The sequence below is a fragment of the Arachis hypogaea genome, chromosome 2 (genome assembly GCF_003086295.3).
Source record: "Arachis hypogaea cultivar Tifrunner chromosome 2, arahy.Tifrunner.gnm2.J5K5, whole genome shotgun sequence".
NCBI lineage: Eukaryota > Viridiplantae > Streptophyta > Magnoliopsida > Fabales > Fabaceae > Arachis > Arachis hypogaea.
This window is the reverse complement of record NC_092037.1, coordinates 2521489-2546815: the sequence shown is the minus strand read 5'-3', so window position 1 is coordinate 2546815 and position 25327 is coordinate 2521489. Positions and strand designations below refer to the sequence as shown.

Genomic DNA, 25327 nt, shown 5'->3' with positions numbered 1-25327 from the left:
TTTCTGTCGTAGGTTTTTTTGAAGACATGTTCTTTATGAATTGTTGAGTTATATGCACTTTCTATTGTGTTATGTTATTTGTTCCATCTTTGCATGTATGTTCTTCTTCCGAAGATGTGTCTTGAATTTGTATGATTTTCTTTCTCCTTAATCTGTTGATGTGCATGTGATTTTCGTCTGATGATATTAGTATTGACGAAGTTATTTTCTATAATCAATGAATAATTTAAATTAGAAATAAAAATGATGTCTTGAATAAATAATTTTTTATAGTACCTTTGTATTCACTAACCAATGTTGATGTGAGTGCAACAATTCATTTTTTTGGCCTTTTATTTGTGTTGTAATTTCTTTGTTTATTTGCTTTGAGAGATTTCTCTACTAAGTGAGTTTCAATATGATGTTCCTAAAATTATTAGTCTTTTGTTAATAACTATATATGTAAATGAAAAATGAATTGCTGGTATATCATTTTCATTCTTCGTATTTTTACGGGTTTTCTTTAACATCTACTTTTTCTTCTTCTCCTAGTGTATGCAATTTTTCAATGACATCTACAATAAAAAGAACAAAAATGTGTAGAGTTTTTTTTTAAATAAGTTATTTTTAATAAGAATAATTAAAATAATATAAAGTGAAATTATCTATTAATATTTTTCTTTGACCCACTCTGTCAAACAATGTCTCAAGTGATATAAATTCAAAATAGTGTTGGAAAATGTTTAAAATTGGGTTTTTAATTTCTTTCATAACAGTTATGAGTAAAAAGTTTGCTTTCATTGTACTTTTAATTGGTCTGTACAAATCATTTGCATCTTCTATTTTCAATTTTTTTTATAGTATAGACTTTTTCTTCTTGTAACAAATATTTAAATTTGTTCATTATATTTTTCTTCACAATTATATGAAGAGGTGTTTTCTGCGGTGTTAGTAAATCATAGTTAATAATTAGTTAAAAAAAATTGATTATATTTATTTTTTTAAGTTATTAGAAAAGGAACAATAAATAGCATATTAAAAGAAGTATAATTTTAACGATATTAAAATACAATTATATATAAAGTATTATAAAATAATAGAAAAAGTATAAAAAGTAAAAATAATTAAAGTATTTTTTTCGTAAATTCAATTTAAAAATATAATAAATATGTTTGTTTTGTACCTTTTCATCTAATATGATCATTTCTAAGCAAAGAGACTCCTTTTTATTTGTGGGTGTTAATGTTTCCATAAACGAACTTTGATAAACCAATTGTCTGTTTGTTTGGTGATATTGTCCAAAGAATGATGCTCCATTGAGTAAGTTTGAGATGTTGTGTAGTTCAGAAATAAATTTTTTGTGTTAAATTTGATATTATTTGAAGGAATAGTGATAAGACACTTATATAAGTAGTTCAAATAGTATGGAATTTGAATATTTGTAACGTAAAATTTATTATGATTAATAATATTATTATGACATTTGTAATATGGATGTTTATTATATTTAATGAGTTATTTATAAAAATTAATAAATTAATTATTGGGGTTATGAATTTATTGTAATGTTTAGGACGGTAAAATATAATAAATATATGGATATGAATTTAATGTTTTGTAAGTTACCAATTATTAATTTCTGATTATTTTTATTGGTAATTTTACACCATAATTTGCATATATTTCTATTACTTATATATATTTACTGATTTGTAAATAATAGTTGATTTGACAAAAGTTGAGTGGTTGATTCTAAAGTATTATTGCCAAATAATCGATGTTGTTGACATGACATTAATAAGAGAAAAAAAAATCTAAAATGTAATGTGGATAAACTTATCTATTTACTTTTATATATTAAGAATGGATGCCACTCACATAAAGATGTCTAAAACGTCTTTTTTTAAAGATGTTTTCATGTTGTGTTTTAATTTGTTTCTGTATAATTTATTCGGTATTCCTCATCACATATTATTAAATTTCTCAAAAGATTTTCTTTCCAAAGACAATAAAAAAATATTTAATTTGGACTAAAACAAAAAAGGTAATAGATTAACTATTAGATTTTTTTTAAAAGATTATTTACATAAAAAAATATATCACATTCATCAAAATATATATATATATATATATATATATATATATATATATATATATATATATATATATATATATATATATATAAAACAAGTTCAAGTCTCTTAAAATTTTTATAAATAAAAAAATAATTAATTTATATTCGTACAATATATAAAATAATTACTATATTATTATTATATTATAGATTAAGATTCACTAATTTAAATTTTTTTATTTTTAATATAAACATTAGAAATAAATAAAATTTTTATAACTAAATGTAGTGTAACAAAATATATATAATATTAATTAGTTCTTAAAAAATTCTAAAAAAATAGTTTCTTTTATTTTAGTAAAATAATAATTTATTAAAGTAGACAAATTAATTATTTTCATCTCATAAATAGCTTCTTTTAAGACATAAAAATAATTAATTAAGACATTGGTTAAGATAATTAAAGTCACTATTTCATTAAATTTTTAATTTAAAGAAAAATCCTAGTTAATTTTGGTATAGAAATTTCGAATTTGAAAATATTGATAAAAATTATGTTGAATTTTGATTTATTTGACTCTCATTTAAATTAATCACTACATAAGTTAAAGTTCTATTTTGAAGTTATGTTCGAGCTTTAATCTGATTTTTAAAGTTTCAATTTACTTTGTTTGATTTTTTAACTTAGGTATCCGTGACTCATATTAGGGTTTTAAGTGTTTAGTTAAAAAAATAAGGTAAAAAAATTTCAATTGTCACATCAAATAGTCGCTAGAATGTATAATGTAGCGGTCGTTAGTCCATCTCAACATGTCGTTAACGATTTTGTGAGACAGTGACAAAAATAAGATTAGGAACCAATGTGAGTCATAACTATTAAGTTGGGAGACTAAATTGAGTAAATCGAAATTTTTGAAATTAGATTAAAACATAGTTATTAGAACCGAACCAGTGATCGAACCGGTCAAGCTACTGGTTCACTGGTTTATTGGTTCAACTGATAAATCACTGGTTGAACCGATAAAACCGGTCTCACGTAAATATAAAATATAAAATAGTTAAAAGTTTAAAATTAAAATTTAAAATACATATTTTCACTAATATTTTATGAAGAATCAAGTCTCAACTTCTAAAAATAACTAATATAAAAAAACCATAAAATTTTAATACTACAATAGTATCTTATTTTGACACAATAAAAACATAATTAATTCACAAAACCTATCATCTAACTATAATATCAGTAGATTTTAACACTAACATAAAAACAAATAACCTTAATCGCAATTCTAGCAATAAAATAGATCAAGTGAATTAATAAATTTTTAGTGAAATTTATATTTATATTAATAATGGCTAAGTGGCAAGTAGAGGTTATTTTTGCTCCAATGTTCTTGGTTCGAGACCTTGTGGAGACATTTTAAAAATTTTTCAAGCAGACCAGTTCGGTTAGACTGGTTTGCACCGGTTCTTATCGGTTCACACCGGTTTTATTTCTTAAACGGTCCAAGGAGTAAACCGAACCGGACTAGGGTCCAATTCTAGTCCGGTTCACTAGTTTTCTGGTCGAACCAGCCGATCCAGTTCGGTTTTTATAACTATGGATTGAAATACAAACATAATTTCAGAAACTAATAAGTATTATCTCTTTGTTGACAATTAAGTTGTTTTAATGCTAATTAAGATCTAATAATGGTTTATAATAAAAGAAGCATTCTTTTGCAACAATGAACCTATAGTAGTAGTTAGCGGTGTTCATAGATTAGATCATATCCATATAAATTCACAATATTTATCCGTATCTAATTTGTAATTTGAGGATATGATCTGATCTATAAGATGATCGGATCCACACTCTAATCAGATAGAAGTAAATATGTTTAAAAAAGTAAACCAAAAAATTATTGACTTTTTTTATAAAAATAAAATTTTTAATATTTTTTATTTTATGGATATATTTGATATCTGATCCAAACATAAAAAGTGCGAATATCGAATTTGATCTAATGAGTTTAGTGCGGATTGGATTGAAATTTCAGCCATATCCCATCTGTAAACACCCTAGCAATAATAACTAAAAAATTATAATGATTATATTTTTAACTAAGAGGAAGTGCCAAAAAAAGGTACTAAATACAAGAACATTTAATCAATTATTTTTTTTTTACTTTAAAACAGTTGGACTTTTTTTGCTCATATATATGATAATTGTTTTATATATCACACAAATATAAACGTTTTTTTTTCTATGATCTTAAGAAAGGTTTTGTAAGTCCCTAACCTTGTTATCGATTTTTGTAGTGTTAGCCTTCATATTATCAATTTGATTCATATATAATTCGGATGATAAATTATTTGGTGACGTGCTTCTTTTTTTACTGTGATATACTTGTTTATTATTATTATTATTATTATTATTATTATTATTATTATTATTATTATTATTATTATTATTAAAAAATAATAGGCCAAATTATTGCCATAACATAATATAAGTATGGAAGTTTATCATTCTTCTCTAATGGAGGAAATAAAATTCTTTTCAATAGTTTATTTAACGTTTAGTAGAATAAAAATAAATTTTATTAGAATAAATTTTATTAGGAGTTTAATATTTTTATTCATCATAAAATATTTATAGAATTACTCGTAGATAAATTTTGGAGAAAAAGAAAAAAAACCAATTTTTTATTTTATTTTTAAATAAACTTTATTTTTAATTTTAAAATAAATTTTATTTTTATTTTTTAATAATATTAATTTTTTACCATATATAATTATTCAATTATTTTTTAATCATATATAAATAAATTACTCTTAATAAGACTTTTTTGTGTTATTCAATTATCTTTTTTAAAAAATAATTAATTATTAAAATAATTAAACTTTTCACAACAAAAATAATAAAAAAATTATGAACGAAAAAAATTAACCATCTTGATATTTTTTTTTATTCATATTTTAATTATAAACATAAATATAATTTAATTATATTATTTATGAAATGTGACTATAGATGTAGATAAAATTTAGTTAGGTTACTTATATATAGTTTCATTGTATTGTATTGCTTATAAAGTTAGATTATAATTATGACAATAGAATTGTTCTTGTATTTTTATATGTGTGACTAATTGGTGGTGTTAAAACATTACTCTTAATCTATTCTTAATATATAAAAGTAGATACATAAGCATGCACCACATTACTTCTAAGTTGTTCCTCTTATTCTACTAACGCCATGTCAGCAATATTGCTTATGTGGCAAAATTTTAGAAACAACCAATCAAATCTTGCCAAATTTCAACCACTCAAATCTTGCCAAATCAACTTCTATTTTCAAATTAAAAAAAAAAACTAAAAAACAGAATAAAAAAACAACAAAAACACAAATTAACATTTACCCCAAAAAACTTCTGAAAACCAAAGAGTTCATTACTTTTCTCATGCTTCTCGCCTGAAAACTCTTTACTCTTCTCATGCTTCTCGAAACCCTTTTCTTCTTGGCACCTCTCCGTACCAAGATCCTATTTCCTCCATGCTCTTCCGGTATGAGCCATTGTGTTTTCCTCGAATCAAATTTTACTCTTCTCATACTTCTCGAAACCCTCTTCTTCTTGGCACCTCTCCGCATTGCATCAATTGCAGAAACCAGACCAACTAAAAAAATTCGTCCAACGAAGAAAATTCGTGCCAAGTATTTTCTTAAGGATTACAACATTGAGGTAATTTTATATAAGAAATTAAAAGTAGATATACTTAACCTATCTTTTATCTTTTTTATTCATAAACTTATTCTTTCCCAGTCGTTTATGCTTGCAGTACTTGATTCCATATCAATGGCATTTCAACAAACTCATGAGAATATATCTTCTATAAAGTAAGTCATCTCTTACACATTGTGAGTCGATGAGTAATTTCATACCAAACTCCTTTGAAAAAACTTGCGATAATATATTTTTTCATAAGTAATCAATTTTTTACGTCTGGAGTAATGTTTATATTTCTTTCTTCTAAAATTTCTCATACATATTTTTTGTGAAAATGAGTGTTTCTACAGGTATAACACACTTCGAAATAAGGTCGACCTCTACAATGCTCTAACTGGTCCGAAAATTAAATCTCAATACTTCTTTTTAGACATTGCACATATAACCATGGGTTGAATTTAAGGATATTTTTTCCTCTTAGTTTTGTATACTTCTAAATTTATTTATATATTATGCTACAGTTTTTTATTTTTTTTCTTTTACAAAATTCTTAATCATATCATTTATAAATCATAATTTAAACCACTTAAAATTGGTCTATGAAATTTATGTAATATTCTTAATCACATATAACAATTTAAATAGGTTAAAGTTACATTTTAAAGCTTATAATAATTTATTAGTTAGTAAATAAATTTATATCATTATTATTGCATATTACTTCACTAAGAAATATATATTTAAATGTGACAATATCATATTAGGTGGAATGTTTGGTCATCTTTAACATTAAGATATTGGCATTCAATTTGATCCACCAAAGACCGATCACATTTAATAATATGATATTATCTAATTCAACTTGCTAATTTATGTATTTTATTAGAAATAATTGGTATTATTCATGATTACAGATAAAAATACTATTATTAATTAATGAATTGCTTTAAAAGTGGGATAAGAAAAAATGGGCAGAAAGAAGATGTACTAGCTTCTATTCTAACTGCAAAATTTTATGAAGTCATTTAATTAAGTAATTACAATATTAATTTTGAATTACTGCTAATAAACTTTTCGCCATTTTCGGTACGTTAGTATATATTAATTGTTCAAAGAGAAACGTTAAGGACTAATATTTTTTATTAATATTAGTCTAAAAATTTTCAATTAAGTCCATATAATATACAAATATTTTTTAATCAAGTCTTTTTAAATTAAAATTTTTGAAATTAAATTTGTAACATATAAAGACATTGAAATCATATTTCTATATTTATTATATCTTACCGTTATAAATAATACAAAAAATTTATTATACTAATAATTAATTTATTAATTTATGTAAATTAACTCATTAAAAATTTATATCATTATTATTGCATATTACTTCACTACTGCCATTATTTCAGCGAACATAGGCCTCAACTTTGGATCTCTACAATACAAAAAGAGTATCATATAGTCACACCAAGCATCGGGTGTATTTCATTCATGTAGGTGAAGTATTCTAAAACTTCCTAAAACTTAAACATTTGCAAATAGCCTAAAAGTTTTCTATTAAGTCCATATAAATCTAGAAGTTTTTTATTAAATTCATATAATATACAAATATTCTTCAACCAAGTCTTTTTAAATTATAAATTTTGAAATTAAGTTTGTAACCTATAAAGATATTAAATCTATATTCTTATATTTATTATATTTTACCGTTATAAACAATATAATAACTTTATAACACCAATAATTAATTTATTAATTTCTATAAACTCAATCATTAAATGTAATAAATATCCATATAATAAATGTCATAATAATATTATTAATTATAATAAATTTTACGTTACAAATATTTAAATTATATACTATTTGAACTACTTATATAAGTCTCTAATCACTATTCTTTAAAATAACATCAAATTTACCATAAGAAATTTCTTTTTAAACTATACAACATCTCAAACTTACTCAATGGAGCATCATTCTTTGGACAATATAACCAAACATACGGACAATTGGTTTATCAAAGTTCGCGTGGTTCGTCTATGGAAAACATTAACACCCAAAAATAAAGAGGAGCCTCTTTTCTTAGAAATGATTATATTAGATGAAAAGGTACAAAATAAACAAATTTATTCTGTTTTTAAATTGAATTTAAAAAAATGCTTTAATTATTTTTGTTTTTTATACTTTTAATATTATTTTATAATACTTTATATATAATTGTATTTTAGTATCGTTAAAGTTAAACTTCTCTCAATTTGATAATCATTGTTCCTTTTCTAATAATTTAAAAAAATAAACGCAATCATTTTTTTAACTAATTGTTAACAATGATTTACTAACACTGGAAGGAACACCTCTTCATGTAATTGTGAAGAAAAATATGATAAACAAATTCAAACATTTATTAGAAGAAGAAAAAGTCTATACTATCAAAAATTTAAAAATAGAAGATGCAAATGATTTGTATAGAGCAATTAAAGGTACTATGAAAACAAATTTTTTAATAACAACTATTGTGAAAGAAATCAAAGATCCAGTTTTGAACATTCTCCAACACTATTTTGAATTTGCATCACTTGAGACATTATCTGACAGAGTGGGTCAAAGACAAATTTTAACAGGTAATTTTATTTTATATTATTTCAATTATTCTTATTAAAAATAATTTATTAAAAAAAATCAACACATTTTTGTTCTTTTTATTGTAGATATCATTGAAAAACTGCATGCAATAGGAGAAGAAGAACAAGTAGATGTTAAAGGAAAACCCACAAAAATACGAAGAATGGAATTGATACTCAAAGAGTAAAAAAATATACAACCAATTCATTTTTCATTTAGATATATAGTTATTAACAAAATACTATTAATTTTAGGGACATCGTGTTGAAAGTCACGTTGTGGAGAAATCTCTCAAATCAGATAAATAAAGAAATTACAACACAAATCAAGGGCCAAAAAATTGTTGCACTCACATCAACATTGGTTAGTGAATATAAAGGTATGATCTTTTTCAAAAAATTTTAATTTATTGTTTTTTTTAGTTCAAAGAATTATATTTTATATAATACATTAATTGACACAATACGACACAATCTTATTTTATATAACCTATTATATTATAATATTAGGTGATTATTAGGTTAGTACAACTTCAAGTACAAAAATCTATATCAATCCAAAAATTGAAGAATTCACACAGCTGACTTATGGATATTTCATAACTAATAAGTCTCTCAAAAATTAATTCATTTATTTCTAATTTATATTATTCATTGATTATAGGAACCAACTTCGCCAACACCAATATCATCAGACGAATATCACATACCTATTAAGAGGTTGAGGAGAAAAAAAACGATACAAATTCAAGACACATTTTCGGAAGAAGACCATACATGCAAAGAGGGAGCAAACAACACAAAAGAAAGTGCACACAACTCACCAATTCATAAGGAACATGCCTTCATAACAACCTATGATAGAAAGAAGAAAGCAACATCTCTAATAACAACCAATAAAAAAAAGGAAAACGAGTGCCACATAAGAAGACCAATTTCATCAATTAAACCAAATACAAAAATCAATTCCAACATCCAAATACTTTGTACTACCATTTCTTTTAAATAAAATACCATTTAAATTTATTTTTAATTTATACATATTTCATTTAATTCTACAAAACATAATAATTTTTAGTATTTATTATATATTATTATTAATTTACCGTCCCGCGCATCGCGCGGGTCACATTCTAGTTATAAATAAGGTATATAATTTAAAAAAATCAAAGACTCAATTAAAAAGATATGAAAAAAATGATGTTAAAATATTCCAACTCTTTAAAATAAAAATATTCGAAATTCAATTAAAAATTATTTAAAATTTAAACTCAATAAAAATTTATATTCAATGTGTTTAGTATTATATATATATTGATGAATGTGATATATTTTTTTATGTAAATAATCTTTTAAAAAAATTTAATAGTTAATCTATTACCTTTTTTGTTTTAATCCAAATTAAATATTTTTTATTATTTCTGTAAAGAAAATCTTTTGAGGAATTTAATAATATGTGATGAGAAACACCGAATAAATTATACAGAAACCAATTAAAACACAACATGAAAACATCTTTTAAAAAAAGACGTTTTAGGCATCTTTATTTGAGTGACCTCGTTAATAGATAGATTGGTGGGAATAAATTAAACCTGTCAAAGGCATAACAGAGAAGCACCCAAACATAATGAATATAGGAGGCACACTCTGGCAACAGTTGATAGCAGCAAAATATTGAAGAGAAGGCAGAAAAATACAACACCAAAGTTTAATGTGGGGAAAAACCTCTTGAGTGTGAGAGAGAAAAAAAACCCACAGGAAGACAAAAATGTTCACCATTTTCCAAATCAAAGCTACAAACAAGTCTCAAAACTACAAGAACTAATAAGCATACATGTAGTCATGCAGAACTCTTGTACAAGAACATAAGGGAGGGAAGGTGAGGTAGTGAACCCACCTCTGGGTATGACTTTATGTTCTCACACCCTAAACCATTAATAATAAGATGAGCGAGGGCGTGCAAGTTGGGCATCCATGATAGATCCCTCATTTGTTGCTCGCCGATTCCCACATCAAGTGATTTCAAGTTAGGCGGCAAACCACCCTCTGCCAACCTGCAAATGTTTGGGCAACAATATACCTCGAGAGTATGTAAACTTGGGAGTAGACTCTTCATGTCACGTGGTAATGCTTCCAACTTGTCACAATATGCGACTTGAAGATGAGTCAAGTTGGGTGCAGCCAGTCCTTCTCCTGCAAATGACACTAATTTGGAGCATCCACGGATGGAGAGACATTGAAGAGCAGCGTGTGGTGCCTCTGACATTGACACTGATTCCAGATTCCTACAATAATATATCTCGAGATTCCTGAGATTGGGAAAGACATCCAACGACAAGGAGGTCAGTGAATCACAGCTGTGTATTAGTAGCTCTACCAAATCATACTTGTGCTGCGGGAAGAGCTCGGATTGCAATCACACCTCAAAGTTGAAGGACTACGAGTGAAGAACTCCAGGTAAACCAGAAAAGAATTTAACCAGTCGATCATTCATTTATTCAGGTTAATACACTAATTGTGATGTAGAGGGACTCTCCAAAAAGTGTTTGCTTGGGCCACACACAATGGAAAATGATCATAACCTGCTTGATAAATACACAATGATGTATTATTCCTTTTTAGCTTCAAAAACAGAATCGAAAGGGACAAATTTAGCTTGAGAAAAGATTGACACAAAATAATAATACCGCAATGCAAAATTTTACAGAAGTACTTACATGCTCACCAAGTTGCAATTGCCACAGAAGCTACCTAAAGCACATTTTAATGGTTGAATCCAGAAAGAAAGTAGATCCTCGACCATAGCAGTTATCTATTTCTTGATGCCCCTGGAAAATCTATGAGTTGGTATTCATAAGAAATGATATGAGATAGAGCAGCTTCAAAGATCAATACCTCTAGATCCATCAAGTTTATGTTACCTTCATAAAGAGTTTAGCTGCAACTATTCTTCTTGTAGCGTTTGCTGGGAAAAGGATAGTGTTGAATTTGAAATAGTAACAGAAAAAGGAAGCTTTTCTCCTGCCATATTCTCCAACCTGAAGTAAATTGCAGAGAGGAATAGAGTAACTATACCTACCTGAAGCTAGAACAGAAATCAGTTCTTTTGATTTAATGAAGGTAATGTAAGTATGGTTTGTTTTATATAAGATTATGTGCTTTGAAATATTAGCCATCAGGGCACTTGTACCTCGGTAGAAGCTACCTGCAGAGGATGGTAAAAACAGTAAATTTGATTCATCCAATTGTTTTATATATCTAAAAAATTCTTAAGGCTGGATACATGGAAAAAGATATTAATTGTCTTTCAATTTTCATTTCATGCTAATTAATTCTTATGTTCCTCTGTAGATGCAATTTTATTTAAAAATATGTGTTAATAAGTATGACTTGTGCATGTGTGAATTTAATTGTGGTAGCATGTGTGAATCATGAAGAATAGAGAATTACCTGCTCAGAAATCTCTGTTTAGACGACTCTAATGTCAGGGATGTAGGAAATTTTGGGCAAGATTAGTTGATGCTTGTTCTTGCAATGTTCTCCCAGCAAACGACACCGTTCAATTTTGAGTAACAAGAGAGAGGGAGGCAGCTTTTCTCCTTCCATATTCTCCAGCTTTGAACAGTACACAATGTGCAACTGTTGAAGGGAGGTGAGGCAGAAAAGCTCGTTGCACTCCAACGTCTCCAGATTATCAAAGTATTCAATATAAAGAGTGGTAAGGGAGGGAAGGTGAGGCAGCGAACCCACCTCTGGGTATGAATTTATGTTGTCGCAGTAATGACCTTCAATGGTAAGATGAGTAAGGGCGTCCAAGTTGGCCATCCATGATAGATTCTTCATTTGTTTCTCGCAAAATCCCACATCAAGTGATTTCAAGTTAGGCGGCAAACCACCCTCTGGCAACCTGCAAATGTTTGGGCAGCCATATATCTCGAGAGACTGTAAATCTAGGAGTCGACTATTCATGTCACGTGGTAATGCCTCCAACTTTGAGCACCATGTGATGCTGAGATGAGTCAAGTTGGGTGCAGCCAGTCCTTCTCCTGCAAATGACACTAATTCAGGGCAGTCAAAGATGGTGGCACGTTGAAGAGCAGCGTGTGGTGCCTCTGACAATGACACTGATTCCAGATTCATACACCCTTCTAACTCCAAATTCTTGAGATTGGGAAAGACATCTAATGACAAGGAGGTCAGTGAATCACAACTGTCTACTATTTGTAGCTCTACCAAATCATACTTGTGCTGCTGTAGCTGGGGGAATTCTAGTTTTCTACACCCTTCGATGTGTATTTCTTGGAGGCAACGTAGATGGTTGATGCTCATCATTGCCTTCAATGCAGACTCCATCAGAGATTCACTTCCCCCAATTGTTAAAGTATCCCCATCAAGAAAAATGTGCCGTTCTATGAAGTTGTTGTCTATATGTAGTTTGCGAACATTTGAAACATCTGACAGAGAAGAAACTATTCTGAAGAATACCTGATTAAGCATCTCTTCCTTCAACATTCGACAATTTCTTATTTGAAGCCTCTTAAGCTGAGGAAAAGCTTTTAAGTCAGGTAAGTGCCACACCTCCCAACATGCCATGTTATCAAACTTCAAACTCTCCAGTGAGGGAAACGGTGCAATATGCGAAGAATGATGATCTCCTTCATTCTTGTAAAACTCCTCGCCAATGCTCCTCAGCTGATCGAAACCTCCAATGCTGAGGGACTTAAGAGATGGCAGCTGTCCAAGTGAGGGCAGCATGCAGCAATTCTTGCAAAACTTTAGAGATACACGTGTCATGTTTTCGTAGGAACAGTTCCCCAACCAATCTGGAAATATTGTACCCTTGTATCCCTTGATTTTCAACTCTTTCAACCCATTCTGCGGTTGCAAGTTATCGAGGATGTCTCTTTCTCTTTGTGTACTTGAAACCAAATCATCACCTGAAGACCATTCCAAACATAATTCATCAATGTGCTTCATATCCATTATCTTTGCCCTCTTTGCTTCTTTCACATCAATAATATTCTCCAACTTCTTAATCTCAATGGATCCGTGAAGATTTACCAGCCCTCCTAACTCCTGGATTCCATTATCTTCGTGCTTGCCAACGACGAAGTAACTTAAAACGTGCAATTGATTCAATTTGCTCATTTTTCCGGGCATTTCTTCCAAAGAAGTTTCTCTAATGTCAAGATGCCGTAAACTCACAAGATTATGAAAACCACTAGGCAGCGTAGTTAGTTCGTAACAACGACGCAACTTCAATATTTGCAAATTACACAAGTTGCAGAAAGACTCTGGCAATGTCTTAATATCAGTCCAAGAGAGATCCAAGTAGCGCAGATGGATCAATTCTCCTATTGAATTAGGCACCACATCATGTTTATCAAGGGATAAAACTCTCAAGTATTTACACTTTGATAATATCTCACATGTTGCCACTTCAGTGTTGGAGTTGGGAGATGAGAAATCGTCCAACAATAATAATGTTCTCAAAGATTCTACTTTAGAAATAGAATTATAAAGTTTTGACCTACAACGACTTAAATCTACATACAAATGCCGAGTCTGAATCTTTATCTCCTCTTTACCAAGTTCTTCTGAGTTGCAATAGAAATCTCCAGCAAGGAATATTGCTAAGTCATGCAAAAGATCATGCATCACAAAATAATCACCAAAGTCTTCACTCTTCGTGAAAAATAATCTGGAAGTTAGTTCATCAAAACACTCACAACCAAGTTCTTCTAAACTTTCTCCTCTCTTTGGTGGTGGTAAAAGATCTTCTGCTATCCACAAAAGGATTAATTTATCTTTCACAAATTTATAATCCTTGGGATATAAAGCACAATAAACAAAACAACGCTTTAAATATGGAGGAAGATGGATGTAACTTATCAGTAATGCTGGAATAATCTTACTCTTCTCCACCGAAAATCCCCAAATATGACTCATTAGTATCTTGTTCCATTCCTCAACATCGTGCTTTGTACGTAACAAGCGACCAAGTGTTTCTGCAGCTAATGGCAAGCCATCACACTTCTTGACAATCTTTCTACCTATTTCTTCAAGTGCTGCTCTCCCATTTGACTGTGGAAAAGATGCATTATCTGCAAACACTGACCAACAATAGTCCTCCGACAACTTCCTGAGAAAATAAGGCTGACAATTTTGAACTGCGGAAGCAACATTTTCCTCCCGAGTAGTCAGAAGAACAATACTTCCCTTATTCCCATTTTGTTGGAAAGGGGTCATAAAATTACTCCATTTGTCACCATCATCACTCCAAACATCATCCAGAACAATAAAGAACTTCTTATTCAACAATTTTTCTTTCAAAGCACGGTGAAGTGAATTAAAATGCTCAAGACCTTGAGTATCTGGAGAGATCTCCTTTATAACATTCTTTGTAGTCTCAACGATATCAAAGTTCTCCGAGATGCAAACCCATGCTTTCAGATCAAATCCTTTCATTAAATTCCCGTTGTTGTACAGCCACTGAGCCAAAGTTGTTTTACCAACCCCACCTATGCCAACAATAGAGATCACAGACAAGTGATGCTCACTGTTGTCCTTCAGCATCTTGACTAAGGCCTTCTTGTCATCCTCCCTGCCATACACATTCCCTCTCACAAGGGAACTGGTTGGAGTCCTCCATGATGAGCTACCAGTGGGAATCTTTTCAAGACCAAGGAAATCTTTTTGTTTTCCAAGATCCTCAACTCTTCTAACCATCCCTTCCATCTTGTCTACCATTTCATCCCTATCTCGGTTGATGAAGAAGCTAAGGGACCAGGAAGAACTTGCATTCTTTTGAGTGGTGGCTTTGAGGAGGACAGCATCCAGCAAGTCCTGAGCACAGTAAACAGCATCCCGGAGACTATCGAGCCACTTCCTCACAGATGGATTACCGAACTGCTTCAACTCAGCATCAGCAACAAGACCTTCAGCACCAAACAGAGCAGTCTTCAGCCTTTCAACCAAGTCAGGGCCAAGTTTCTTGCCCAAGACCAAGTTGACAGCATCTGTTGTAAGGAGCCTGTCAAAGACAACGTTAATGAAGCCAGAAAGAAAAGCTCCACCAACAAGTGCACCAGCCATGCTATGATCTCAACAAGTGATCAGAAATTTAAGATATGAAGGAGTAGAGTGAAAAATGCAATGCTTGCAGGCTTTGTAACCGAACTGTGTGTTGGTCTGTCAAAGCTTATAGTGAAGAAGTAGTTCTCAATAATTTGTTAGCAACAAGATAAAGACAATAATTGACTAAACAGGGATCTGAGGGACCTCATAAAAAGTTGGTGTCGTTAGTGGGACTGCCTTGCTTCCTCTTTACTAATTTTATGTGTTTGATTGTTATTTTGCAATTTGGAAGTGTCATGCAACGTATTTTTCAGTTTTGCCTTTAATCTTAACTGTTGTTGCCTTTTATTTCCAAAATTTTGAAAAGCACAAGCCATATATCACCTTATCATTATCATAATGAGCCATTTGTGGTGGGTCATGGTAAAGTAATGATGTTGATAATTAGCAATGCTCACTTTCTCAATATGATTAAGGTCTACTTTGTTCTCTAGCACCTTTGTCTGAGTAAAATTGCTTTGGTCTTTGTATTATACTTTTTTGTTTCTATTTTCTAATGAATCACGACACTCCACTCTTCTGAATTATTAATCAGTGTAATGCAACAATTTTAATCCATACCTTGTAAGTTTTTCTTAGTTTGTAGTACAAATTAGTAGATAAGACAATCACTTTAAGTCCTCCCAGCTGGCTCACACTACTTTATTTGAGGGATGCAACATAATTGCATCTGGTGAAAAGTTTCAATTGTTACAGGAACAGGTTCAATAGTACTACTATACTAATATCTCTCAAATGCATCAAATACTAGTAGTTAATTACTTATGGTATTTGAACTATTACTAGTACTTATCAAGCAGAGTTATGTATTTAGTTGCAAAGTTTTTCTTTCTTTTTTCCCCATATATATATTATTTTTAATAAAAGTAAATAATGCATGCAATGGAATTAATTTTTGGTGAAGGGGGTTATTTATAAGTGCTTAAAATCTTGGCAATTGATGGTTAATGCTAATTTGTTTGGTACTGATAAATGATAATTGCTTTCATGAAGTAAGAAAGTTGCAAGTTGAGAAGGTTTCAACTTTCTCATAAAATATTTTTCTCACTCTTTTTCTCAATTTGTTAGACCAGATGCAAAGTTTAAGAGGAGATTTTTTTTTCTTTTGAATTGTTGGATTTAACTATTATCTTCTTAAAAACATTAAACTGAGTGAACTTTCCAAAGAAAGGCAGCATTATAAAAATACAAGACATGAGACAATATGATAGTGCAAAACTGATGAAGAAAATAATCAATTTTCTATTCAGCTTTTTTCCCCACACAACTAAATTGATTATGTTGTCACTTGTCAAGAGTTCTGCAATATTATATATTTTGGAGTTAGATTCATTACTTTTTTCTGTTTTTAATTACTTACTGTTGCTATCTACTGAAGATATCTGGTCTTGTGTATGTCTTTCTCTTACAAGTTAGCAGTATCAACTATGCAACTAAATAGTTAATAATAAGTTTCACTTTCTTTACAATTTCTCATAGCTTTTTAATAATCAGTTTCACTTTCTTAAACATGCATGATTAGTTGGTTTCTCTCAAATATGTTGATCCTAATGCCACAAAGAGGCCAAAAAATGTGTATCCATAAATGTCAATGTAAGTTGGGGCCTGACACAAAATTGGGTTGGTAATAGTAACAACAAAGATAGCTTTGTTAAAACAAAGATATTTGACAAGTTCAATGGAATAGTTAGAAGCTGTTTTCTTGGGACACACTTTTTTTCTGTCTCTTGCTGCCTTATTCAACATTTAGTTGGCATGATAATTATTTTTAGCTGGAGGGAGTATTTGACTAGCTCCTTTGAATGTTGACATTTTTTTAATCATTCTGGAACTCCTGAAGACTAACTCATCCGTTTATGTCTTCTATTTTATTTTTCTTGCTTGTTTTGTCATTTTTGTTGAATATCAAGCATAAGTAATAAAATTTATCCTAATAAGCCCTTTATATCATAAGTTAGTATCCTTATTCCTTACTAATAACTCAATGTCCTCACCTCTACCATGATTTATGGAGGGAAAACCTAATATTTTTTTACGTAACTTTTTTTAAGAGAAAAATTTTGTTGTCATTCTTGGATCTTGATCAGCCAAGCCATCTATTGTTTAAAGTATTTTAACCGCTGACAATGCCATGAAGTACAAACTGAATTTCCTTTTTGAAGAGAATGATTCTTCACTTTCACTTATTCCAGGAAAATTGTGTATATGCTGCGAGATAAAGTTCTAGTATACACCTATGCAAACATTTTAGACAAATTAATAATTGATGCATAAGCAGGGTTGCTAATCAGTATTCTCGAATTTAGCATCCACCTTAATATAATCTTGTGAGATTCATATATATCAGTGATTCATAGGCAATATAGACCAGTGAAAGGCATAATATGGAAGCACCCAAACATAATATAGGCAACCTATATATGGCAATAGTTATACCAGCAAAATACTGAAGAGTAGGCAGAAAAATAGAACACCAAAGTTTAACGTGAGAGATCAAAAAAACCCACATGAAGGTAAAAAGCTTCAGTATTATCCATATCAAAGCTACATAGATGTCTCAAAACTTACAAACACTAATAAGCATATGTGCACAACTCTTTGTACAAGGACACAAACTCATCAACAAAATGAAACCAAATAAGTGCAAAACTTCACCGGAAAAGCAGCTGCAGTCTACGAATTTTCTGGTAGTTCTGCTAGAGAGATCAAATCACAATCGCTACTCCAAATTGAATAATTATGAGTGAAGAATCTCCAGTTAATCAAGAAAAGATTTGACCATCCGATTATTCACTTTGCTTGTGCCTCAAACATAAAATGAACAGAACCTGCTTGATAAATACACAATGATGTGTAACATTGTTGCCTTCCTTTATAGCTTCAAAAGCAGAACTGAAAGAGACAAATTCAGCTTTAAAAGATTTGACATCAAAATAATAATACTACAAATAGTAAATTTTACAAAAGTACTTACATGCTCACCAAGTTGCAATGGCCATAGAAGCTGCCTAATGCACATTTTCATGGTTGAATCTATAAAGAAAACAGATTCATCTATCTCTTCAGTCCCCTGGAAAATATATTTGAGTTGGTACTAAAAGAAATGCTAAGAGATAGAGCAATTTCAAATTCAATAGCTATAGATCCATCAAGTTCATAGTTACCTTCATGCAGAGTTTAGCCACAACTCTTCTTGCAGGGTTCTCCAAGCAAAGGACAGTCTTGAATTTGAAGTAGTAACAGAGAGGAAGGAAGTTTTTCTCCTTTCCATATTCTCCGACCTGAAGCTAAAATAGAAATCACCTCTTCTGATTCCGTATAAGATTATATGCTTAAATCTCGACCATCTGGGAAGTTGTACCTCAGTATAAGCTACCTGCAGAAGATGTTAAAAACAGTAAATTTGATTCATCCATGCATGTAAAGAAATTCTCAAATGCTGGATACACAATAGAAAGATATTCCATGTCTTTCAATTTTTATTTCACGGTAACTAATTCTTATCTTCCTCTTTAAATATGAAGATTAGAGAAATTACCTGCTCAGAAATCTCTATTCGGAATATTTGTTGGCCATCAACTTCAATGGTCGGGATGTGAGAAATTTTGGGCCAAATCTGTTGATGCTTATTCTTGCAGTGTTCTTTCAGCAAATAACAGTCATGAATTTTGAGTAGCAAGAGAGAGGGAGGCAGCTTTTCTCCTTCCATATTCTCCAGCTTTGAACAGTACTCAATGTGCAACTGTTGAAGGGAGGTGAGGCGGAGAAGCTCGTTGCACTCCAATGTCTCCAGATTATCAAATCCCCGTATCTCAAGAGTGGTAAGGGAGGGAAGGTGAGGCAGAGAACTGGCCTCAGGGAATGACTTCACTCTCTTACAGCCATCACCTTTAATGGTAAGATGAGTGAGAGACTCAAAGTTTCCTGGCATCCATGATGCACAGCTGTATTGAATTTATAAGAATGACTCTTTTTTGAGAATAACAGAGGATATTTCTTTTGAGTACAACTACAAAGTGAGAGGTTTCCCAATGAGTGAAAAAAAATGCAAATTTATATCAGTCCAACTAGTTAATAATGTATAAAGAAAGAGGGAGGTGTTTTCTTTTGAGGAAAAGGAATTTTATGTATGTATAATTGAATTGTGGTGGCATAAGAACCGTGAAGTTAGATAATTACCTGCTCAGAAATCTCTATTCAGAAAATGTGTTTGTCATCGACCTGAATGGTGGGGATGTGGAAAATTTTGGGCCAGATTAGTTGATGCTTGTTCTTGCAGTGTTCTCCCAGCAAACCACACTCTTTAATTTGAAGTAGCAAGAGAGAGGGAGGCAGCTTTTCTCCTTCCATATTCTCCAGCTTGTTGCAGTACTTAATGTGCAATTGTTGAAGGGAGGTGAGGCGGAGAAGCTCGTTGCACTCCAATGTCTCCAGATTCTTAAAGTTGAAGAGACGTAGAGTGGTAAGGGAGGGAAGTTGAGGCAGCGAACCCACCTCTGGGAATGACTTTATCATGCTCGGAGACCAATAATCATCAATAATGGTGAGATGAGCGAGGGCATCCAAGTTGGCCATCGGCAATAGATCCCTCCATTGTCTCCCGACAGTAAGCTGTTTCAAGTTAGGCGGCAAACCACACTCTGGAAACCTGGAAATCTTTGGGCAATCTTGTACGCTGAGAGACTGCAAATTGGGGAGGAGAGTATTCATGTCACGTGGCAATGCCACCAACTTTGAGCACCTGAAAACATCGAGATCAGTCAAGTTGGGTGCAGCCAGTCCTTCTACTGGAAATGACACAAATTCGGGACATTCAGAGATGGAGAGATGTTGAAGAGAAGCATGTGGTGGCTCTGACATTGAAATTGATTCCAGATTACCAGACCTATGTATCGCGAGATTCTTGAGATTGGGAAAGGCATCCAACGACAATGCAGTCAGTGAACCACAGTTTTTCCCAATTTGTAGCTCTACCAAATCATACTTGTGTTGTTGCTGCTCCGGGAATTCCAGTTGGTGGATGCTGATTGCCTTAAATACAGAATCTATCACCGACTCACATCCCCTAATTGATAAGGTATCCTCACGAAGATACAACGTTTCAGATCGTCCACTACGATTTTTACATATACATAGTTTTCGAACTTCCGAAACACCTGACAACAAAGAAGAAATGACTCTCCAGAATACTTCACCAAGAATATTTCCCTGTAACATTGGACAATTTATTATTTCAAGCACCCTGAGCTGAGGAAAAGTTTCTGATTCAGGTAACTGCCACACTTCCCAACATGGCATATGCCGAAATACCAATCTCTCCAGTGAGGGAAATAGTGCAATAGGCGAAGAATGTTGACCGCCTTCATTCTTGTAAAACTCCATGCCGATGCTCTTGAGCTGTTCGAAACCTTGAATGTGCAGGGCCTTAAGAGATTGCAGCTGTCCAAGTGCAGGCAGCATGCAGCAATTCTTGCAAGACTCTAGAGATACACTTGTCATGTTTTGGTAGGAGGAATGCCCAACCCAATCTGGAAATATTGTACCCTTGTATCCTTTGATTTTCAACTCTTTCAACCCATTGTGAGGTTGCAAGCTGTCCAATATCTCTCTTTCAGTTTGCTTGTTTGAAACTATCTCATCACCTGAAGACCATTCCAACAATATGCACTCAATGTGCTTCTTGTCTATCATCCTTGCACTCTTTGCATCTTTGGCGTCAACAACATTCTCCAACTTCTTAAGCTGAAATGATCCATGAAGATTTGAGATTCCTCCTAATTCCCGGATTCCATTATTTTTATGCTTGTCCACCAGAAAATCGCTTAAAATGTCCAAGTGTATCAATTTGTTCATTTTTGGGGGCATTTCTTCCAAATAAGTTCCCCTAATATCAAGATGCCGCAAACTCACTAGATTATGCAAACCACTAGGCAACATAGTTAGCTCATAACAACCATACAACTTCAACGTTTGCAAATTCCGCAAGTTGCACAAAGACTTGGGCAATGTCTTAATAGAACAATAAGAGAGATCCAAGTGGCGCAGATGGATCAATTTTCCTATTGAACTAGGCAGCACATCAACTTTATGAAAGGATAAAGCTCTCAAGTATTTACACTTTGATAATATGTCACCTGTCGCCTTTTTATTCTCGAAGTTGGGATGGTGAAATCCTCTAAACAATAATGTCCTCAAAGATTTTGCTTTAGAAATAAAATTATTAAGTTTTGAGCCACAATGATATAAATCTACACGCAAATGCCGAGTCTGAATCCGGACCTCCTCCTCTTCACTAAGTTTTTCTGCATTGCAATAGAAATTTCCAGCAAGGAATATTGCTAAGTCATGCAAGAGATCATGCATCACAAAAGCATCTACAACCCCATCTAGAAGCTGATGTGTGAAAAACAATCTAGAAGTTAGTTCATCAAAACACTCGCAACCAACTTCTTCTAAACTCTCTCCTTTCTTTGGTGGTGGTAAAAGATCTTCTATCATCCACAAAAAGATCAATTCATCTTTCCTAAATTTATAATCTTTGGGATATAAAGAACAAAAAACAAAACATCGTTTCAAATATGCAGGGAGATGAAAGTAACTTATCAATAATGCTGGGATAATCTTACTCTTCTCCACAGAAAGTTCCCAAATATCACTCATTAATATCTTGTTCCATTCCTGAACATCATGCTTCGTACGTAACAAGCGACCAAGTGTTTCTGCAGCTAATGGCGAGCCATCACACTTCTTGACAATCTTTCTACCTATTTCTTCAAGTGCTGCACCCCCATTAGATTGTGGAAAAGATGCATTTTCCGCAAACACTGACCAACAATAGTCTTCTGACAACCCTTTGAGAAAATAAGGGCGACAGTTTTGAAGTGCAAAAGCAACATTTTCCCCGCGAGTAGTTAGAAGAATAATACTTCCCTTCTTCCCATATTGGAAAGGGGTCATAAAATTACTCCATTTGTCACCATCATCACTCCAAACATCATCTAGAAGAATAAAGAACTTCTTATTGGACAATTCTTCTTTCAAAGCATTTTGAAGTGAATTGAAATCGTCGAGACTACAGGCGCCTCCATGGATCTGCTTCCTGACATTCCTTGCAGTCTCAACAACTTCAAACTTCTCCGAAACGCAAACCCATGCTTTCAGATCAAATTCCTTCATGAACTCCTCGTTGTTGTACATCCATTGGGCCAAAGTTGTTTTACCAACCCCACCTATGCCAACAATAGCAATCACAGAGAGGTGATGCTCATTGTTGTCATTCAGCATCTTGACTAAGGCCTTCTTGTCATCCTCCCTGCCGTACACATTCCCTCTCACAAGAGAAGTGGACGGAGTCCTCCATGATGAGCTACCAGTGGGAATCTTTTCAAGACCAAGGAAATCTTTTTGTTTTCCAAGATCCTCTATTCTTCTAACTACCGCTTCCATCTTCTCTACCATCTCCCTCTCTCGGTTGGTGAAGAAGCTAGGGGACCACCAGGAAGAACTTAGCTCCTTTTGAGTGGCAGCTTTGGCGAGGACAGTGTCGAGCAAGTCCTCAGCACAGTAAACAGCATCACAGAGACTATCGAGCCACTTCCTCACAGATGGATTACCGAACTGCTTCATCTCAGCATCAGCAACAAGAGCTTCAGCACCCAACAGAGCAGTCTTCAGCCTTTCAACCAAGTCAGGGCCAAGTTTCTTGCCCAAGACCAAGTTGGCAGTATCCATTGTAAGGAGCCGGTCAAAGACAACGTTAATGAAGCCAGAAAGAAAAGCTCCACCAACAAGTGCACCAGCCATGATATGATCTCAACAACAGAAAAGTGAATGGATTTGCAGAGAAAGGTAAGAGAACAATGGTTGCAGGGTGTAGTGAACTCAGTAGAGGGGTTTTCTTAATCAAGTTTTCAAAGAAGTTGTCCTACATGATATCACGTGGTATCGGTTTCCACGGTAACTATAAAAGATTCGGTATCAGTGGAGTGCTTAGCTGGTTCTACACTAGCTCCATTTGTTAATTCTTGTTTGAAAGATGCAACACATTGTTAAATAGTAAAAATATTGGTGGTGTGGTTTCACTATGATCAATGGACACTAGTCTTTGTGGAATTTATATAAAACTATAAGAAGCATGAAGCTGTACAAGAATCATGGTATTATGGTTATAATATAAGGTTAAAATCTGTTGGCTTTCACGCCTTCACGTGTTGATAGCTAGCTTATCTATGAGGTTGTTTTAAAACATAACTCTGTACACTGTTAAATATGTGCTGCTTTGGGACTAATGATTTTTGTATTTTTATTTCTGATAATTGATACAGAATAATTGAAAGTAGAGGAAGCTTTCAAATGTTGCACGGCCAAATTTAATCATGTATAGAACTATAGGTAATTACTGCATTAGGCGCTCATGATGATTCTTTTATTGGATTGCTGCATGTAATATTAACTTCTTCTCAGAGAAATACAGATAAAACCAAGAGAATTTTCCAAAGAAAGTAGTACATACAAGCTATGTAACTAACAGTTAAAATTTTTCGTTGGAAGGTAAAGCACAATTGGATTTTATCTTTAATCCTAACTCATGACTGTGCAGTGTGATTGCAGGATTAGCATTTTGTGTGACCAATGGAATTGTTGTCTTTGTGATAATTTTGTTGCAGTGTTAAACCTTTTTCAAAGAAGCTTAATAATGCATGGCAATAGCGTGTGTGATTTTTCACTTTTGTTGAATCAACAAAAATTCTTATGTTTGACCATAGAGATTCAGATTCTATTAAATCACTCTTCCACCTTAGCCCATGACAATAATAAAGACGTCTCACGGCCCACAAATTCAGCCCAACAGAATACTCAAATTCAATTATAATTTTAGTCTTTATCTTATCTTATAGTTATCTTTATCTTTATCTCTATCTTATCTTTATCTTATCTTTTATCTTTTATAGGCCAATGCTCTATATATACTTAGTTTTACCTTCATGGTGAACAATTCAATCAATCAACAATCAATAAAATTTCTTCATCTTTTCTTTCCTTTCATTATTATTCTTTCACAATTTTATTATCTTTGTATACTCTTTCCATTTTATTATGGTATCAGAGGTCCTCTTGAGCTCTGCTGACATCCATGGATCAAGGAGAAAGGACACACCAGCAACTTCATCCGGAGCCTCTTTTGGACCTTTCGTCAGCCCAACACTTTTCTCTTTCATAGCACTTCCTTTCAATGAAGAAGCTCGTCCTTCAAACCAACTTGAGCTTTTGCCAAGTCCAACTACTCATTATCTTTGTTCTTTCAATACTTTTTCTATTGTTGACAATTCTTCAAATCGAGATTCATTCTTGAATACTTGGATCATTGATTCTGGTGCCACAGATCACATTGCATCAAATTTGTCTTGGTTTATTTCTTACACATAAATTTCTCCTATTATTGTTCATTTACCAAATGGTTCTCAAGCTGTTTCTTATAAAGGCATTGTTCAATTTTCACCATCTTCTTTATTTACCTCATTTCAACTTTAATATTATCTCTGTTTCAAAAATTACTTCAGCACTCACATGTGAATTCACTTTTTCATCTTCTTCTTGCACTTTACAGAACAACAATTTGGGGACGATTGACTTGGCCAGAATGAGAGAGGGATTATATGTCTTTGAACCCAATTTTGGTAAAAATTCATTCACTACACACTATAAATTCCATCCAATCTCCACCCATTACACCTTCTAATATATGGCATTTTCGTTTAGGACACCCTTCTAGGCAAAGACTTAATCATTTACGTCCTTTTATC

General features: G+C 32.0%; 2 protein-coding genes across 9 annotated transcripts; both read right to left on the bottom strand.

Annotated features, from left to right (window-relative positions):
- Positions 1-10035: 10035 nt before the first annotated feature.
- LOC112732720 (putative disease resistance RPP13-like protein 1) lies at positions 10036-15621 on the bottom strand. Of its 5 annotated transcripts, none has more exons than XM_025781491.3 (5): positions 11838-15621; positions 11578-11592; positions 11309-11425; positions 11105-11224; positions 10036-10969 (listed from the first exon to the last, which is right to left on the bottom strand). In XM_025781491.3, the coding sequence occupies exon 1, from the start codon at positions 15480-15482 to the stop codon at positions 11856-11858; it is 3627 nt and encodes a 1208-aa protein (XP_025637276.1). In that variant the 5' UTR covers positions 15483-15621; the 3' UTR covers positions 10036-10969; positions 11105-11224; positions 11309-11425; positions 11578-11592; positions 11838-11855. The 5 variants fall into 5 exon arrangements, with proteins under 5 accessions (XP_025637276.1, XP_072069246.1, XP_072069245.1 ...); XM_072213145.1 differs by lacking the exon at positions 11578-11592 and having other exon boundaries at positions 10036-10696; positions 10810-10969; positions 11105-11215; positions 11838-15606; XM_072213144.1 differs by lacking the exon at positions 11578-11592 and having other exon boundaries at positions 11105-11215; positions 11283-11425; positions 11838-15606.
- A 2382-nt stretch (positions 15622-18003) lies between these two features.
- Positions 18004-23457, bottom strand: LOC112732711 (putative disease resistance RPP13-like protein 1). 4 transcript variants are annotated; one of them, XM_025781476.3, is made up of 5 exons: positions 19704-23457; positions 19063-19412; positions 18689-18900; positions 18499-18594; positions 18004-18416 (listed from the first exon to the last, which is right to left on the bottom strand). In XM_025781476.3, exon 1 carries the CDS (start codon positions 23325-23327, stop codon positions 19722-19724), a length of 3606 nt encoding a protein of 1201 aa, XP_025637261.1. In that variant the 5' UTR covers positions 23328-23457; the 3' UTR covers positions 18004-18416; positions 18499-18594; positions 18689-18900; positions 19063-19412; positions 19704-19721. The 4 variants fall into 4 exon arrangements, with proteins under 4 accessions (XP_025637261.1, XP_025637252.1, XP_072069237.1 ...); XM_025781467.3 differs by having other exon boundaries at positions 19063-19468; positions 19704-23443; XM_072213142.1 differs by having other exon boundaries at positions 18277-18416; positions 18499-18557; positions 19704-23443.
- Positions 23458-25327: the final 1870 nt, after the last annotated feature.